We start from the raw sequence: 20,333 nt of genomic DNA on the forward strand, positions 1-20,333 counted from the left end.
AATCCCAGCTCCGAGTTTCACACAGGCGCACCGTTCCCGAACCCGGAAATCCCGCCAGCAATTAAAACCGGCAGGACGATATTTAAAACAAGCAAATGTACCTCAGTACTTAAAGTGCTTCGTTTCTTACATGTTGGCCACTTAAAACGATTTTCAAACTTACCTGGGCGGCTTTCCCACGGCTTCCGATTCATGCCTGGTGAAACCGGGCATGAAGGGCCGGATCAGTCAAAAAATGAAGTAAACAAATGAAATAAAATAACATTTCACAACTTAAAAAAAAATAAACGGACTGACCCTTCAAACAATGTCACCTGCACCCCCCTGCTCCGATGTCTCTCCAATGTCTCCCCCCACCCCCCAACGATGTCCAATGTCTCTCCCCGCCCACGCCACTCTCTCTTGTAGCAGCCGACGAGGTCTCTCTCTACCCCCCGACCCGGACTTGCAGCTCCTGTCGGCAGCCAGCCTGTCAATCAGGCTCGCTGCCGGGCGCCAAACCCGGAAGAGGCTTCAATTGGCCTCATTGGGGTTGCGATCGGACACCGCAACCCGCCTAACCAGCCTGCCGGGTTCGGCGCCCGCAAATCACACCCCTCCCTCCCTGCCCCATCCTGCCGCCCTTTGAAAATTGACCCCAAGGTCTCAAAAACTGACACGGCAGAAGGGAAATTACAACTTTGCATATTTGCAAGTCCTGGTGATCAATATGAAGTAATGCCAGCACAGTAGCTGATACATTCAAATGGATTTCACATAGCAGCATTAGCAAATAGGGTATTGGGTTATAAGAGACAAGTACTTCAATTTGTAACTGAACACAGTATGCAATGGACAGTCTGTTTTATGCAATAGATTTGAGAACCTACGAACTGATGTAACTCAATATTACTTACAGCAATGAAAAGTCCACTAGGTCCATTGAAGTTATCAATCCAACCCTGTTTGCAGAAGATACAAGAAAGGAGACCAAAAGAAAAAAAATCTTGTTAAGTCGCTTACTACATACTGACATTTACCATACAGCGACTATCTCATTAAATATCTTCTAAAACACAGCACAATGATTACTGAGTAACAGAAGTATAATGGTTGTAAAAGAACATTCCGACTGAATGAGAGCAGACATCAATGCATGAAACCCTGCAATATCAGAACAGGACGACTGGATCATTACTACTATTCCTAAAGTTATACAGCATTGGTAAACACTGGAAGCTAAGCAACGAGTAGCCGTGGACACACAAGGCGTACCCCCACTGGCACAGCGAGCGAGCAGAATAACCTGCAGTGCCACTTGGTCATTTCCATTAAACCCTGAAAACGTGACCGCAGAAATACACTGCGAGAAAGATGTCCAAACTGCAGGCAGTGGGCCATAACCCAACCACAGGCTTTGGAAATCTGGCCCATGAATCCCAGGCAACCGAACTCTGTTTGACTTTTCTTTCCCACTCACCCGGCTTGCCCTCTTGGGATTTCATGGGCCTGGAGGTTTGGGAATGGCTGCTCAAAGGATTGTTGCCTCTTTCGAGGTCAAATCCTAAATCCGAACACCAAAAGATCTGTGCAAACCTGCAACTTCAGATACACGCGAAGTAACGTGGATTAAACATAGAATAGAATCATAGAAGTTTACAACATGGAAACAGGCCCTTCGGCCCAATATGTCCATGTCGCCCAGTTTATACCACTAAGCTAGTCCCAATTGCCTGCACTTGGCCCATATCCCTCTATACCCATCTTACCCATGTAACTGTCCAAATGCTTTTTAAAACACAAAATTGTACCCGCCTCTACTACTGCCTCTGGCAGCTCGTTCCAGACACTCACCACCCTTTGAGTGAAAAAATTGCCCCTCTGGACCCTTTTGTATCTCTCCCCTCTCACCTTAAATCTATGCCCTCTCGTTATAGACTCCCCTACCTTTGGGAAAAGATTTTGACTATCTACCTTATCTATGCCCCTCATTATTTTATAGACTTCTATAAGATCACCCCTAAACCTCCTACTCTCCAGGGAAAAAAGTCTCAGTCTATCCAACCTCTCCCTATAAGTCAAACCATCAAGTCCCGGTAGCATCCTAGTAAATCTTTTCTGCACTCTTTCTAGTTTAATAATATCCTTTCTTTAATAGGGTGACCAGAACTGTACACAGTATTCCAACTGTGGACTTACTAATGTCTTGTACAACTTCAACAAGACATCCTAACTCCTGTATTCAATGTTCTGACCAATGAAACCAAGCATGCCGAATGCCTTCTTCACCACCCTATCCACCTGTGACTCCACTTTCAAGGAGCTATGAACCTGTACTCCTAGATCTCTTTGTTCTATAACTCTCCCCAACGCCCTACCATTAACGGAGTAGGTCCTGGCCCGATTTGATCTACCAAGATGCATCACCTCATATTTATCTAAATTAAACTCCATCTGCCATTCATCGGCCCACTGGCCCAATTTATCAAGATCCCGTTGCAATCCTAGATAACCTTCTTCACTGTCCACAATGCCACCAATCTTGGTGTCATCTACAAACTTACTAACCATGGATTAAAACTTTACGTGAGACCCGCAAGGTTTGTACCTAAGCAGCCCAAGTATACATAAAACTGCTTTACATTATGTCTAACATCCCCAATTTCTTTCGCCCCACCGTTGGCGGCCGTGCCAGGTCCGAAGCTCTGCAATTTCCTAAACCTCTCTACCTCTTCCTCTTCCTTTATGACGCTCATTAAAACCTACCTCTTTGACCAAGCTTTTGTCCTAATAAACTCCGTATGCAACTCGTTGTCAAATTTTGTTTGATAAAAGCTCGTGAAGTGCGTTGGGGGCGTTTTACTAGGCGCAATATAATTGCAAATTGTTGTCATCTAAACCATTAAGGAATTACCACAAAACTTACAGGGAATGGTTCCTTCCAGCTGGCTCCCACAATTGAAGGTCTGACAATTGCAACATTTAAGTTTCCACATTCCTGCTGTACAACATATTCTGCCATGGCTTTAGTGTAGGTGTAGGTGTTTGGTCTCTCGCCGATTAACTTTCTTGTAATGTCCTGAACGAGACCATCATCCATCCACCTGCGAAAAATTTATAACGGTGAAAAATTTGAAGCCTTCAAAAATAGCTGTTCCAATCTATGACTGAATTGGTTCAATTTAAGAGGGGATCTAAAACTATAAATCAAAAAGCAAGATTTATATGGGCCACCAATCCCACTGAAGTAACCCTACCAAAGTTCAAACAGGTACCGAAATCTACAAAGTAGAACACTACAGGTACTGCAACGAATGAAGGTCAGAGTCGAGGTGTGAGAATATGCTAGTACTCCCAATTACCAGAATACAAAATCGCACAGACTAACAACACAATGCCTAAAAATCTGAAGTATGCTGCTCCCGAGAGCCAGAAAGAGAGTGTACGCTTTGAAATCCAGCATTTATTTGCAGAAAGCTATCAGCTACTTGCCATCCAATATTCCCAGAATCTACAGTAATTTTAAAATAGCTTTTGAAATTTTTCTGCACAGCTTGGGAGGGAAAGAAAAAGTGTAAAGACTGAATGCAATGGTCTACATCTCAGGAAAAAAAAAATCTAACCAGTGAGAATTGTGTTTTATAAACAAGTACAGGAAAGAAATAAGACAGCAAACATACTCCAGAGCATCAATCAATTTCTTAGGATCCACTGGAGGCGGATAAATGACCTCCTCAATATGCTTGCGATTGCAATGCGCATACGCGGTGGAAACGTGAATGAAGACCTCAAGCTTCTTCATCAGCTGTGCAAAAGCAAGGAGCTGGCGGGTAGCAACTACATTCAACTGCATTGCATCTCTGTAAGGGAAGAAGATCAAAGTTAGTGATCAGACACACCAAAATACAAGTATTGAAATACACTGGCCAATTATTTTAAAAATAGGCTCATTAGAGAATAGGACATCATCACGCAGTTAATCTCCCATCAGTTTTTTAAAAAAAAATAACATTTAAGGTAATTGGCAAAAGAACCATAGGCGAGATGAGGAGAATTTTTCATTTTTTAACGCAGCGAGTTATGATGATCTGGAATGCGCTGCCTGAAAAGGCGGTGGAAGCAGATTCAATAGTAGCTTTTAAAAAGGAATTGGATGAATACTTGGAAGGGGAGCTAGCTCTTTCAAAGAGCCAGCAGAGGCGCGATGGGCCGAAAGGCCTCCTTCTATGAGTCTATGAAAATGAAACAAAATACAAGTACATCCCCATATCAATGTAATCCAAGAACAAAGACAACCACAAAAAATTAAGCATCAAAGCTCTTGATGTCGAATTGTAGAAATTTTCAGCATAGAATGTACAAAGACACATTACCATTTTGTGCCACAACGACCTTTGTTTAACTCACCAGGATTGTAAACGCGTTTAATGTAAACATTAAACTGCATTTACAGCCACTCAAATTTGGTTCAACATTAAATGTATAACCTGAGGATATTGCAGTCTGTTCAATATATTTTATGTCACATGTTTAAAGTCACCACTTCTTGAATATATATCTAAAAATATATATTATATACACACACCACTTACTTTTAAATCTGTAAAACTTCACTACATTAAATCTTATAGCCTGTGCATCCCAATCCAAAATTTTTAAGTGATGTTATGGCAATATTAGACATAACATTATAGTTTGCCAAGTTGTGCTGTGCAGCAATGTTAAGCGCGGGCTTTGTGCGCATAGAAAATGCCACTCATGGATGTGTAAAAGAGCTGATTTAAAATCAGAACAGAGAAGGAGCTCTCACTCTCCTCAGCCAAGTGCTGTATGTGAGTATCCTTTTTGCGAAAATGTAAACAAATTGCAAGGGAACCGATCGGCAGTTATAAAGTTACATACTGACTTGCTGGTTTCCTGACCTGATGTTCTGAAAGGCAAGATTGTCGAAAATTTCTAAACCCTGCACAACACACTTGGTCTTTCATAAAAGGCACTGCTGTGCCAGATTCAGTACAAAAACATGTTCTTATTTTAAAACTGCACTTGCTGTACAACAGATGTACAAATAACCACATTAAAACAATTTAACAAAGAACCAATTTGAGAATACCTGTTCTTGTATCAAATCAAATGAAGTCTTTCTGATTGCACGTTTACAATCTCAGTTTTCAGGCGTTCATTCAGTCCAATGAGGGACAAGTTGAAATTGTACAAAAGAATAAAGCAAAAAGTAATTTAAAGCAATTCTTGTACTGTGTCAAAGCAGCCAGCTTGGGTGGTGGGGGCGGGGGGTGGGGGGGTTACCTTACACAGTGGTAAGATTAAAGATACTAGCCAGAGTCACTACCGGCTGTGGCAGCCTTTGAAACTTTGGAGTTGCCTTCTGCTGCTCGAGACCCCTGCGTCAGGATCTGGAGGCACTACTGCAACACGAGTGGCTTAAAGAGCCCTGAGCCGGTTCATTTTCATTAGTCTAAAAACTTGATGCCTCATACAACAATTTCTCTTTTTTTTGGGGGGGGGGAAGAGGGTGGAATACATTCGTGAATCATTCAGCAATGTGGCCGCAGAAATTCCAGAGTCCCTGCTCCGCCACTGACTGCAGCGAGCACGCACCCCGTCTCAACAGGGACAGGGGCAAGGACGGAGTCGTTTCTGTCGTCGCGGGAGGCAGCCCGTGCAGGCAGCCCGCACCGTTGGTGCCGCTGGTAATCGGGGCAGCTCTGGCATGGAAATCCCTAGGTCCAGGAAGCGCCTTAGGCAAATGGCAGGCTTTTAAAAAAAAAATCCAACGTTCCAAAAGGTGAATCAAACCTCTCAAGGATCAATTACCTTTCTCTTGGGCAGTCCGAGGATCTTTAAAGGCTCAGTACGGATCCCGACATCAGCTTTCAGCTGCTGGACCTCTCGGACGGCATGCTGGGCAAAACTCACAGGAGCTCCCCAAAAGGCTCTTGCAGATGCGTGGGGAGAGGGCGAAAGACTCACCCGCGCACTGCCCTCCCTGAACAGATCCACCCCAAACTCCCCTCCCCCGAACCACCCACCCACCCCCAAACAGGTGACCTTCCCACTTTGCGACCCCCACTCCCCACTGGAATTTTGGCCCCATAGTATTTTGATTTCCACAAACTATCATGTCCCTACAACTGCATGCTCTGCATTTGCAAGAGACAGAAATGTTAGGGCTTATTCCACAATGCAACACCAATATCCTCATTATTTATTGGGAAAATCTTATAGGACAAGTTAAAACATTATACAGCAACCATTTCATCAAGAACTCATGATTGTTATCAGTTTAGATGGAATTTTTTTTTAAAAATTGCAAACACCTACTTCAAGGTTTCATTGAAGCGAACTGTAGCAGCGCAGTGAAAGACGATATTAATGCAGGACGTCAGGAGTTCCTTGTCAGCCTGGCTGAGCCCAAGCTCTGGCTGAGTCAATTCACTGCTCAATGCTACAATCTTCTCTTTGAAATCCGGCTGCTCATCTCGCAGTCTGTCAAAAAGCTGCACAGGGATGAAATTATAAAACAACGTTAGATACCCGACAAAGAACAAATGCTGCCACCTCACCCTTGTGATGGTTAATGTATTTAGTGGATAAAGGGCATATTAATAAAACTACATAGTGCTGATTCTCAATTCAAATGGTAGTATGGCGATTTTTTTTTAAATGTTAAAGTTTATCTCTATCAGTGGAAAATAGTAATTAAAATTTATATTCAAGTACACAAAAGGAGTGGCTCATCGGTAGCACTATCATCCCGGAGTCAGAAGATTATGGGTTCAAATACCAATCAAGAGACTTGACCACAAGTGCAGTACTGAGGGAGCGCTATGTTGTCGGGAGGCACAGTCTTTCGGATAAGGCGTTAAACCGAGGCCCCATCTGCGCTCTCAGGTAGACATCAAAGCTCCTATGACACTTTTCATGGAATGATGTGGAGATGCCGGTGATGGACTGGGGTGGACAAACCTAAGGAATCTTACAACACCAGGTTATAGTCCAACAGTTTTATTTGAAAATCACAAGCTTTCGGAGTTTACCTCCTTCGTCAGGTGAGTGAGTCACTCACCTGACGAAGGAGGTAAACTCCGAAAGCTTGTGATTTTCAAATAAAACTGTTGGGCTCTAACCTGGTGTTGTAAGATTCCTTACACTTTTCATGGAAGAACTGGGATGTTCTCCTGGTGTCTTGGCCAACATCACTAAAACAGATTATCTGGTCATTACCTCACTGCTGTTTGTGGGACCTCGCCGTACGCAAATTGGCTGCTGCGTTTCCTACATTACAACAGTGACTACACTTCAAAAGTAATTGATTAGCTGCGAGGAGCGTTGGGACATCCTGAGGCGATGAAAGGCGCTATGCAAATGTAAGTTCCTTCTTCAAGTTAGATCACATTAAAACTCAGGTCTTAGGCCTTAAAATTAGCTCAGAATAAACTCAATAAAAGACTTTTAGGAGGGCAAAGCCACGATAGCAGAATGAGAAAACGGGTGGCAGATCCAATTTAATGGGAGGTTAACATATTTTGGGAAAAAATACTCAATGGAATATTGGAAGAACGGGAATATACACTCAATGGAAAGATGCTGAGCAATATAGACGAACAGAATTCAAATACAAAATACAATTCCCTTAAAGTTTTAGTGTACATCGATAAAACCATAAAAAGGCCAATAGCATTTTGGATTTTATAAACGTGACACACAGATTGAAGAAGTAATGATAAATTTGTACACGGCAATGGTTAGGCCACAGCTGAAGTGCAGTGCGCAGTTTCAAGTGCCCCGCTGTAGAAAGCACATTAAAGCATATAAGTGGTAAAAGTGTAGTCAAAGGAAGGGTGGGACCGATTAGGAACCAAAAAGGAGGCAGTCTCCTTTGTCTTCAGTAAAGAGGATGCTGCTGCCAATGTCACAGTAAAGGAGGAGATGGCAGAGAAAATGGATAAGATTGAAGTGTGATGTGGAGATGCCGGTGATGGACTGGGGTGGACAAATGGAAGGAATCTTACAACACCAGGTTATAGTCCAACAGTTTTATTTGAAAATCATAAGCTTTCGGAGATTATCTCCTTCGTCAGGTGAGTGAGTGAATGAGAGGTTCTCAAATCGCTTATCTTATATTAGGCTGGGACACGATCACACCAATCAAAGGTGTCGTTGGTGTTCAGACAGGTTAGCCACTGAAAACAGTACATCCCAGTATACACAATGGGTCAGATTACAAAGCCAGAGAGAGAAAGAGACCCGAAAGGCAGAGAGAGAATGTCCAGTTGTATTAAAAACACAGATAACTTTTTTTTCCTGCTGGTGTGGTTACGTGTAGCGTGACATGAACCCAAGATCCCGGTTGAGGCCGTCCTCATGGGTGCGGAACTTGGCTATCAATTTCTGCTCGGGTAAGCGTTCGCCAAGACGGCCTTCGAGACATACGACAACACAAAATCGTCGAGCAGAACTTGATAGCCAAGTTCCGCACCCATGAGGACGGCCTCAACCGGGATCTTGGGTTCATGTCACGCTACACGTAACCCCACCAGCAGGAAAAAAAAGTTATCTGTTTTTAATACAACTGGACATTCGCTCACTCTCACACTCTCTCTCTCTCTCTCTCTCTCTGCCTTTTGGGTCTCTTTCTCTCTTTGTCTGTGTAATTTGACCCATTGTGTATTCAGTATACTGGGACCTACTGTTTTCCGTGGCTAACCTGTCTGAACACCAACGACACCTTTGATTGGTGTGATCGTGTCCCAGCCTAATATAAGATATGCGATTTGAGAACCTCTCATTCACTCACTCACCTGACGAAGGAGATAATCTCCGAAAGCTTGTGATTTTCAAATAAAACTGTTGGACTATAACCTGGTGTGGTAAGATTCCTTAAGATTAAAGTAGATAAAGAGGAGGTGCAAAAAGTTGGCAGCGCTCAAAGTAGAAAAGTCACTTGGTCCGGATGGGATGCATCCTAGGTTGCTGAGGGAAGTAAGGGTGGAAATTGCGGAGGCTCAGGCCAATCTTCCAATCCTCCTTAGATATGGGGGTGGTGCCAGAGGACTGGAGGATTGCAAATGTTACAACCCTGTACAAAAAAAGGGAGGATGATAAACCCAGCAACTACAGACCAGTCAGCCTAACGTCAGTGGTGGGGAAATTTTTAAGAGACATTAATCCAGGACAAAATTAATTGGCATTTAAAAATATGGGTTAATAAATGAAAGCCAGCAAGGATTTGTTAAAGGCAAGCTGCGTTTGACTAACTTGACAGTTCTTTGATGAAGTAACGTAGAGGGTTAATGTTGTGTATATGGATTTCAATTGGCATTTGATAAAGTACCACATAAAAAACTTGTTAGTAAAATTGAAGCCCATGGGATTAAAGGGACAGTGGCTACGTGAATACGAAATTGGCTAAGGGACAGAAGGCAAAGAGTAGTGGTGAACGATTGATTTTCCAGACCGGAGAGATGTGTGCAGTGGTGTGCCCCAGGGGTCGGTATTAGGACCACTGCTCTTTTTGATATGTATTAATAACCTGGACTTGAGTTTACAAGGTATAATTTCAAAGTTTGCAGATGACATGAAACTCGGAAATGTAGTAAACAGTGAGGGGGATAACAACAGACTTCAGGAGGACACAGATAGACGGGTGAAATGGGCAGAGATATAGCAGATGAAATTTAGCGCAGAGAAGTGTAAAGTGATTCATTTTTGTCGGAAGAATGAGGAGAGGCAATATAAACTAAATGGTACAATTTTAAAGGGGTGCAGGAACAGAGAGACCTGGGGTTGCACATACACAAATCTTTGGAGGTGGCAGGACAAGTTGAGAAGGCTGTTAAAAAGGCATATGGGATCCTTGTCTTTATAAATAGAGGCATAGAGTGCAAAAGCAAGGAAGTTATTCTAAACCTTTATAAAACATTGGTTAGGCCCCAGCTGGAGTATTGTGTCCAATTCTGGGCACAACATTTTAGGAAGGACGTCAAGGACTTGAGGGTGCAGAGATTTACTGGAATGGTACCAGGGATGAAAGACTTCAGTTACGAGGATACTAGAGAAACTGGAGTTGTTCTCCTTGGAGAAAGTTATGGGGAGATTTGATAGAGGTGTTCAAAAATCATGATGGGTTTCAATAGGGTAAATAAGGAGAAACCGTTTCCAGTGGCAGAAGGGTTGGTAACCAGAGGACACAGATTTAAGGTAATTGGCAGAAGAACCAGAGGACACAGATTTAAGGTAATTGGCAGAAGAACCAGAGGCAACATGAGCAAAAAAAAACGTACCCAACAAGTTGTAATGATCTGGAACGCGCTGTCTGAAAGGGCAGTGGAAGCAGATTCAATAGTAACTTCCGAAAGGGAATTGGATAAATACCTGAAGTGGAAAAATTTGCAAGGCTGTGGGGAAAGACCAAGGGAGTGGGACCAATTGGGATAGCTCTTTCAAAGAGCTGGCACAGGCATGATGGGCCGAATGGCTTCCTTCTGTGCAATATCATTCGACGATTCTATGAAAACCACAGACAGCAGCTAGCATAGATTTGCCAGATTGATGTCTGGGTTGAGAAAATATAGTTATGACGAGAGACTGGAGTTGCTGGAACGACATCAATTGCAGCAGAGAAGTCTGAGAGCTGTTTGGAGGGTTGTAAAATTATGAAGGGTTTTTATAAAAGTGTATGGAAAACCAGGATTGACGAACCAGCACCGACACAACCAAATACCAACTTAGCACCCAGCAGCTGGTCACCTCCCTAATTCTACGACGCTGCTCGGCACTATTACGCCCCTGTATAACACCTTGGGACTTTTATTGTGTTACGGCATCATTTAAATTCAAGTTACTGAAATATTTACAAACAACTAAAACTTATTCGGACCGCTGGCAAGGAATCCATTGTATATATAAGGCTCCATTTTGTGGCAAACAGATGTCATCGGAATTTGCTAATTGCAGCGCTTTGGAACATGTCCAAAAGTTAGACTGTCAAATCTCGGCTTCCTTTTCCCTTCCTCCGTGGTTGGCACCAACTGGATTTGTGACGACAGTTCCTTGTTCTTTAACTTTGACGTCCTTGTAGATATGCTTTTTACTCACTTATCCCCCTCGCCACACACAGTCAACACATCCTCATGTACACATCTGTCAGGCCTTGACCCACCCTACCTCTGCAGCCTTCAGCCCTCCATACCAACTCTCACTCCACAAACCACAACTGCGCAACCCTCCCTCAGCTCCACCGCAAGCGACAAAGCCTCTGGTCAACACAACCCTGTTGACTCGAATTCTCTTGCCGAATCTCTCAAGTCTCTCCATCCTCAAGAGCCTCCTCAAAACCCTTTACCTTCACCTCCCTTAACTCCCATTTATTCCCGGATCGAGGAGTTTAAGATATTGAAGGATTTGACAGGGTAAATATGGAGAAACTATTTCCTCTGGTGGGAAAACAAGGGACATAATCTTAAAATTAGAGCTTGGCCGTTCAGGACTGAAATCAGGAAGCACTTTTTCGCACAAGGGTCGTCGAAACTTGGATCTCTCTCCCCCACCAAAGATGCTGATGTGGATGCTGGGGGGACAATTGGAGCTTTCAAGACTGAGATAGATTTATTTTTGTTAGACGAGGGATATGCAGCAATGGCGGGAAATGGAGTTGAGGTGCAGATCAGCCATGATCTAATTGAATGGCGGAGACGGCCCAAAGGGGCTGAATGGCCTCCTTGTATTCCTAACGTTGCTATGTTAACATTTATAGATTGTGAACAATTTTACAACACCAAGTTATAGTCCAGCAATTTTATTTTAAATTCACAAGCTTTCGGAGGCTTCCTCCTTCGTCAGGTGAACGATGTTCACCTGACGAAGGAGGAAGCCTCCGAAAGCTTGTGAATTTAAAATAAAATTGCTGGACTATAACTTGGTGTTGTAAAATTGTTTACAATTGTCAACCCCAGTCCATCACCGGCATCTCCACATCATAACATTTATAGAATCATAGAATCATAGAAGTTTACAACATGGAAACAGGCCCTTCGGCCCAACATGGCCATGTCGCCCAGATTATACCACTAAGCTAGTCCCAATTGCCTGCACTTGGCCCATATCCCTCTATACCCATCTTACCCATGTAACTGTCCAAATGCTTTTTAAAACACAAAATTGTACCCGCCTCTACTACTGCCTCTGGCAGCTCGTTCCAGACACTCACCACCCTATGAGTGGAAAAAATTGCCCCTCTGGACCCTTTTGTATCTCTCCCCTCTCACCTTAAATCTATGCCCCCTCGTTATAGACTCCCCTACCTTTGGGAAAAGATTTTGACTATCTACCTTATCTATGCCCCTCATTATTTTATAGACTTCTATAAGATCACCCCTTAACCTCCTACTCTCCAGGGAAAAAAGTCTCAGTCTATCCAACCTCTCCCTATAAGTCAAACCATCAAGTCCCGGTAGCATCCTAGTAAATCTTTTCTGCACTCTTTCTAGTTTAATAATATCCTTTCTATAATAGGGTGACCAGAACTGTACACAGTATTCCAAGTGTGGCCTTACTAATGTCTTGTACAATTTATAACTTGTAATAAGTTATCCCAACCTTTCTCCTTGTGAAGAGCCTTGGAAGGTTTTCCACACATAAGGTACAAAACAAGTGCGTGAGTTGTTTTTTTTTGGTATCATTTGCGAGGTTCTGGAAATTTGTGGGCAAAATTAGGCCAATGTTAGTTAAATTTGGTTACACCTTTTTAATGGCCTAATTTTTTCAGTTTGTGCGATGCAACTCACGAGTGGATTGCTGATTACCATAGGTGTGGAGCACATGAATGAATAATGAAAAGTGTTTATCCTCAAGCATATAAAGCTCATTGTGTTCAGCGTAACACAGATGGAAGCTCTTTGAAACAGTAATTACTGCGGCTGGGAACCAGTAATTATATATTAAATACACGGTTTGTCGGTGGTGAGGGGGCGAAGGAGAGAAAGGGAAGAGAAAAATCAGTACATACATAGGTCTTTAAATTGAAAAACCAAGTTAAAGGGCTGTCTTGAAAAGAGTGAGAAACGAAGAAAATCAAGAAGAAGCGATTAGGTGAGGCCCAACTTGTACAGAGCCTCCCAAGACAAACATCAATCGTGGCATTGCTTAGGTAGTTTGAAACAGTCTTTTGCTGTTTCGCCGCTAACCTGGCCTGTCCCTTTAAGGACACTGCTCAAGCACTTCCTTTAAGAATCCAGATTATTGTAGCTGCCTGTGAATTCCAGAGGTTAATTAAAGATCAGCAACTTTTAGACTCCAGAGCATAAGAACCCATGTATGAAATACCTGGCTGTGTCTCTCATCTAAGACTGTTCTGCATCTGTGACATAGTGTAACGCTCAGAGTGTGCACCAGACATAAGAAGCATTAACTGCGTCTATCAGAATACAGAACACAGAACAAAAATAAAGCATTTTCAAAAGCCACATATTAACACTGGTATTCCCAAAAATTCCTGTATCAACACAACTTGCATTTATATAGCGCCTTTAATGTAGTAAAACGTCCCAAGGCGCTTCGCAAGAGCATTTTCAAACAAAATGTGACACCGAGCCACATAAGGAGAGTGGGACAGGTGGTAAGGGGAATGTTTTAAGGAGCATCTTAAAAGGAGGAGAGAGGTAGAGATGCAGACAGGTTTAGAGCGCGCTTAGGGCCGAGGCAGCTGAAGGCATTGCCGCCAACCAAAATCAGGGATGCGCAAGAGGTGAGAATTGGAGGAGTGTGGAGATCTCGGAGTGTTGCAGGGCTGGAGGAGGTTACAGAGATAGGGAGAGGGCGAGGCCGAGGCCATTTATTTGGTCGAGAAAATATAATTTGTGTACCAGCAGAACAAATTAGTACTTTAGACATCCAACAGGGACCTGCACAAGAAATTAGTTTACCGTTGTTATGCCTCTCCATTTAGCTGGGCCTTCTTTTTAAGAATGATAAGATATCGAATCAAACATGAATGCAATGAACAGAAATTTTTTTAAAAAGAGATACACTTCTTGCACACAGCCCTTCCCTTTGCCCAATCTCCCTCAAAATAGACAGAATCATGAAATAACCAACCATGGCCTGAAACACCATTTACCTTACAGTTCAGCATCTCCTGAACTCGTGCTTGAGGATTCTGGCCTGCTTTGGGTCTCACGAGGATATATGCAGTCTTGACTGCAGGACAAGAGCGGAGCAACTTCTCGAGCAGCACCTTTCCCATGAAGCCGGTGGCTCCAGTGATGAGAACATTCTTGCCCAGGTAGAATTCTGGTATCGTCACCATGTTGTCCTCCCAATGTCAACAACAGGATTTTAACTGGCTCTTTTGAGTAGAGAAATCTACAGCAGTCTGTTGGAAACAGAAAAGAGTGCAATTAATAACAAGCACAGCAAAGGCAACACCTCATTCCCTCTCCCCAAAAAGCAACACATTTTTATTATATGCAGCACCTAATTTTTCAATAAACAAACCCAATTCTAAAATTTCAATTGGGAAAGCATGGCCAATTCTGCTTGCTGCATTTACAATGTTTGAAACAACCTGTGCAAGATTCAAAGCATCTCGCGCTATTATAGGGGAGTAATCGCAAAGTGACCTTCGATCAATGCAGTTCAGAGTAACCACCGTTCATACATCATAGCCACATTTATTGACAATATAGTGAAATGCACTGTGACATGCCATTTAATGAAACCAGGAGAATGCCGACAGCTGGAAAGCCTCCCATCTATATCCTAAAATCCTCCACTAAAGATTCTGAGCAACCGAACTTTAGCTACAGTCCCCACTGCTTATAGCGGGTGCATTTTTGTGAATGCGATTTGCCTTCTCTACATGATGGCCGGGGTAGAGCTATGACAGATCGGAGCGGTGTTGTGTGTTTAACATTGGCCTGTGTGTCTGTGTCTGGAGGGTATTCAAAAAGGTGAGGGAAATTTACAGTAATTTTTCTATGTATTAAACATGGTGCATTGAATAAAAAAAATTAAAAATAAACCATTAGTCAGGTCAGAGGCTGTGTATTCTGCAGCGAGTGACTCACCTCCTGTCTCCCCAAAGCCTTTCCACCATCTACAAGGCACAAGTCAGGAGTGTGATGGAATACTCTCCACTTGCCTGGATGAGTGCAGCTCCAACAACACGCAAGAAGCTCGACACCATCCAGGACAAAGCAGCCCGCTTGATTGGCACCCCATCCACCACCCTTAACATTCACTCCCTTCACCACTGGCGCACAGTGGCTGCAGTGTGTACCATCCACAGGATGCACTGCAGCAACTCGCCACGGTTTCTTCGACAGCACCTCCCAAACCCGCGACCTCTACCACCTAGAAGGACAAGAGCAGCAGGCACCTCCAAGTCACACACCATCCCGACTTGGAAATATATCTCCGTTCCTTCATCGTCGCTGGGTCAAAATCCTGGAACTCCCTTCCTAACAGCACTGTGGGAGAACCTTCACCACACGGACTGCAGCGGTTCAAGAAGGCGGCTCACCACCACCTTCTCAAGGGCAATTAGGGATGGGCAATAAATGCCGGCCTCGCCAGTGACGTCCACATTCCATGAACGAATAAAAAAAATTAGTAACCAACATTTATTAGTTCTTTAAAAGACGATACGTACAATTTCAGTGCACCATTTAATGAACATAAATGCTGATAGACAAGCAGGTATCAGTACTGTGACTAAATCTTTTCTGGTTAGGGCTTTCCCTTCTTAAGAGGGCAACAGAAATGCATATCGAATTTCTGATGGGCGTGGAAATTATTGGGGAGTCTGATGGACTTACAGTCCATCGTGTATATGCGGTGGGAACTGTACTTTCTTTTAATCCTGAGTTTGGTTTGCAGAGTTTCTCTGGGTATCTCTGGGAGATCATCCCTATTCTTGACAATAATATCAATTGGAGGGTCTCCAGGATCTCTCCAGCAGAGGATGTTCCCGATGGCTGGGGAGTCCAGAACCAGGGGTCACAGTCTCAGGATACGGGGTATGCCATTTAGAACCGAGATGAGGAGAAATTTCTTCACTCAGAGGGTGGTGAACCTGTGGAATTCTCTACCACAGAAGGCAGTGGAGGCCAAGTCATTAGATGTATTCAAGAAGGAGATAGATATATTTCTTAATGCTAAAGGGATCAAGGGATATGGGGAAAAAGCGGGAACAGGGCACTGAGTTCGATGATCAGCCATGATCATTTTGAACGACGGAGAAGGCCCGAAGGGCCAAATGGCCTACTCTTGCTCCTATTTTCTATGTTTCTATGACTGTACTGAAAAGTGTAAGGAATCTTACAACACCAGGTTATAGTCCAACAAATTTATTTTAAAATCACAAGCTTTCGGAGATTATCCCCTTCGTCCCCTTCATTCACCTGACGAAGGGGATAATCTCCGAAAGCTTGTGATTTTAAAATAAATTTGTTGGACTATAACCTGGTGTTGTAAGATTCCTTACATTTGTCCACCCCAGTCCATCACCGGCATCTCCACATCATGTACTGAAAAGGGCATTCTGAACAAAATACAAGGTCTCTTCCCACCAAAAGGTATTTGTTCTTGGGATGTGGACGAGACTGGCTAGGCTGCATTTGTTGCCCATCCCTAGTTGCCGTGGGCATCAAGAGGGCACGATGAAGTCCGCCCAAATGAATCCTTCCCTTCCAGATATCGACTTACCTTCTGTGTAGTCCCAGCATTTTGTTTTTCTTTAGATTTCCAGCATTCAATTTTTTAAATACACACACACATACTTTTTTTCGCTGCTTTGTAAACAGGCCGCATCTCCTGGGACAAGCTGCCTGCAAGTCCACTCCACTTTTATTAATGACTTGTTCTGAACTCCAAATTCCATTATTTATGTTTACATGTCAGTTTGGCTCAGTGGACAGCATTCCTGCCTCTGAGTCAGAAGGTCACATGTTCAAGCCCCAATCCAGGACTTAAGCAGATAGCCTAGGCTGACGCCCCAGCTCTATATGCGGTGGGAACTGTACTTTCTTTTAATCCTGAGTTTGGTTTGCAGAGTTTCTCTGGGAGATCATCCCTATTCGTGGCAATGGAGGGTCTTCCAGGGTCCCTCCAGCACCGCTTCAGCGGAGGAAAATCCCACATTGTCAAAGATGCCGTCCTTCACAAGAGACGGCAGAGCAGGGCCGCCCCGTCTCCTGTTCAGGTGGACAGACATTAAAGATATCATTCCACTATTCAAACAAGAGCAGAGCTCTCCTGATGCCACGGTCAACATCCATCATTCAACCAACAGATCAACCACCGACAGATTAACCGGTCAATGTCTCATTTGCTGTTTGTGGGACCTTGATGTGCACAATCTGGCTGCCGTGTCTGCATACCAGACAGATATGATTGTACTTTTAAAAGTAGTGCATTGGCTGTGAAGCACTCGGGGACATTGAGGAATAAAAGTTGCTGTGTTAATGTAGGTTCTTTCTTCTTTACACCAGAAGTATAAAAGAAGAGACCAGGAAACCACTGGATACAATATTTATTCAACAGGCAACAATAGCTTTTGTTAACAATGTTCAGGCACTAATTGGCGGGGTCCACCAGTGGATAAATATTGCATCCAGGAGGTGCTGAGTTTGGTTCCCGCACTTTATGTTAGAGAATCCAGTCAGCCTCATAGGTGAGCTGAGATTATTTGATAGCAAGTCTACTGCATCCATCACTGCAAAAAGCAATGGCTAGGAAATGGGAGTGCAAGAATAGAGAAGGGCAGCATTGCTCAGCTTGGTTTATAAGCAAAACAGCACCATTAATGTACTAATGCTAATTAAACCATGATGAAACGGTACTGTTCTATAATCAGTTGTTGTTAAAATGTCAGCCCGATGACTGAGAATACTTCCATGATTTATTGACAACTTGCCTATTCATAGGAAATGCGCAATTTATAAATCTTACTTTAAAAGCACGTAACTCCTAAAGTGTATTTTCAAAAGGCCTTCGATAAGGTTCCAAACAGTAGGCTCATGTCTAAGGTCAGGGCATGTGGAGTCAGGGGACAGGTAGCAGAATGGATAAGCATGTTGGCGATAAAACAGAAAACAGAGAGTAGGGGTTAAAAGGTGGGAAGTGATGTTCCACAAGGATCGGTGCTGGGACCACTGTGGTTTACCATTTACACAAACAATTTGGGCTTGGGAATTGGAAGTACAATTTCAAAATTTGCAGACACCACCAAATTAGGGGTTATAGTTAATTCTGAGGAGGGCTGCGACAAAATACAGGAAGACGTTAATAAATTGCAGAATGGGCGTGTAATTGGCAAGTGAATTTCGATATAGGTAAATGTGAGGTATTACATTTTGGTATGAAGAATAAGGGGGCCACATACTTCTTGGATAATAAGAGTCTAAATGGGGTAAAGGAGCAGAGGGATCTGGGGGCACAGATAGACAAATCACAAAGTAGCAATACAGGATAATAAGGCCATGAGAAAAGCAAACCAAGCACTGGGGTTCATTTCTAGAGGGATAGAATTGAAAAGCAGAGAAGTTGTCAAACTTGTATAGAACCTGGTTTAGACCACACTGGGAGTACTGTGAACAGATCTGGTCTCCATATTATAAAAAGGATACAGAGACACTGGAGAAGGTGCAAAAAAGATTCACTAGGTTGATATCAGAACCGAGGGGCTATACCAATGAGGAAAGATTGAACAGGTTGAGGCTCTTTTCGCGAGAAAAGAGAAGACTGAGGGATGACCCGATTGAGGTCTTTAAGATTACGAAAGGACTCGATAAGGTTGTCGTAGAGAAGATGTTTCCACTTGGGGGGGGGGAAACCAGAACTGGAGGCCACAAATATAAGATAGTCACTGATAAATTCAACGATTTTATTTGAAATTTACAAGCTTTCGGAGGCTTCCTCCTTCCTCAGGTAAATGTCAGGAACTCCTCGAAGCCTACGCATTTATGAATAAATTGTTTACAATTGTCAACCCCAGTCCATCACCGGCATCTCCACATCACTGATAAATTCAATAGGGAATTCAGGAGAAACTTCTTTACCCAGAGAGTGGTGAGAATGTGGAACTCGCTACCACAAGGATTATTTGAGGCAAAGAGTATAGATGCATTTAAGGGGAAGCTAGATAAACACATGAGGGAGAAAGGATATGTTGATGGGGTTAGATGAAGTAGGGTGGGAGGAGGCTTGTGTGGAGCATAAACACCGGCATGGACCCGTTAGGCCAAATGGCCCTGTTTCTGTGCTGTATGTTCTATGTAATTCAATGCATCCTCATTCCATCCATAAAATAGAAGGCATACTTAAGCAGCACATTAATGCACCAAACTGCCGTCTTTCTCAGTGCTGATTAACAGATGTAAAACACTAGATTACCTCATTCACCATCTACCACAAAACAATGAAAGTAATCCACTGTACGTGAAGTGCTTTTGGATTTTTGAGAAACATGATAATGCGCTGAATAAACTCAACTCTGACAAACTAATCAAAATGTTATGCTTTATTAAATCTAAGATGCTTGAACTATTATTGGAAACATCAAAACATTTTAATGAATCTCCTGTAACAGACGCTTATTAACACAACGGTACACATTTAAAAATATTTTGGCAGAAATTTGGTGGATTTTTTTTTCCCCCTTTATTTAGGTGTCAGCCGTGGCTCAGCAGTAGCACTCTCTCCTCAGGGTCAGAATGTTGTGGGTTCAAGTCCCACTCCAGAGACCTGGGCGCATAATCCAGGCTGACACTCCAGTTGCGCTGGATGCCATATTTCGAATGAGACGTTAAACCGAGGCCCTGCCTGCCCTCTCAGGTGGGTGTAAAAGCTCCCGTGACACTACTTGAAAAGCAGGGGAGTTCTCCCCTGTGTCCTGGCCAACATTTACCCCTCAACCAATACCACCAGAACAAATTATCTGGTCGTTATTGCTGTACGCAAATTAGCTGCCGCATTTCCTACATTACAACAGTGACTGCACTTCAAAAAGTACTTCCTTGGCTGCACAAAATGTTTTGGGATGTCCTGAAAAGAACTATATAAATGCACGTCTTTTTTTAAATATTAAATTAAAAAATAAGGCAAGTCATTTTTCGATGAATATATTTTGCAGATTGCAGTTTTCAAAGCAGCAGCTGAAGAATCAGGTTGTACCACTACACAGAAACCCGGAGGAAAACTAGCAATCAGAATTAGGCCAGAGTATGACCAAGTCTATCAGATTCAACAACAACTTGCATTTATACTGCGCCTTTAACGTAGTAAAACGTCCCAATGCATTTCACAGGAGTGATTAATCAAACAAAATTTCCCAC

General features: G+C 43.1%; 1 protein-coding gene across 7 annotated transcripts in view; it reads right to left on the reverse strand.

Annotated features, from left to right (window-relative positions):
* far1 (fatty acyl CoA reductase 1) overlaps nucleotides 1-20,333 on the reverse strand; it is a 97,640-nt gene that overhangs the window by 42,523 nt on the left and 34,784 nt on the right. For all 7 annotated transcript variants that reach the window (XM_067994238.1, XM_067994236.1, XM_067994239.1 and 4 more), the window contains exons 2-6: nucleotides 14,117-14,371; nucleotides 6,322-6,497; nucleotides 3,660-3,839; nucleotides 2,906-3,083; nucleotides 897-941 (exon numbers count right to left, since the gene is read on the reverse strand). In XM_067994238.1, the coding sequence (XP_067850339.1) occupies nucleotides 897-941; nucleotides 2,906-3,083; nucleotides 3,660-3,839; nucleotides 6,322-6,497; nucleotides 14,117-14,305 (768 nt within the window). In that variant the 5' untranslated portion in view covers nucleotides 14,306-14,371. The remainder of the gene's footprint in view (nucleotides 1-896; nucleotides 942-2,905; nucleotides 3,084-3,659; nucleotides 3,840-6,321; nucleotides 6,498-14,116; nucleotides 14,372-20,333) is intronic.

Source organism: Heptranchias perlo, chromosome 12 (assembly GCF_035084215.1).
Source record: "Heptranchias perlo isolate sHepPer1 chromosome 12, sHepPer1.hap1, whole genome shotgun sequence".
Lineage (NCBI taxonomy): Eukaryota > Metazoa > Chordata > Chondrichthyes > Hexanchiformes > Hexanchidae > Heptranchias > Heptranchias perlo.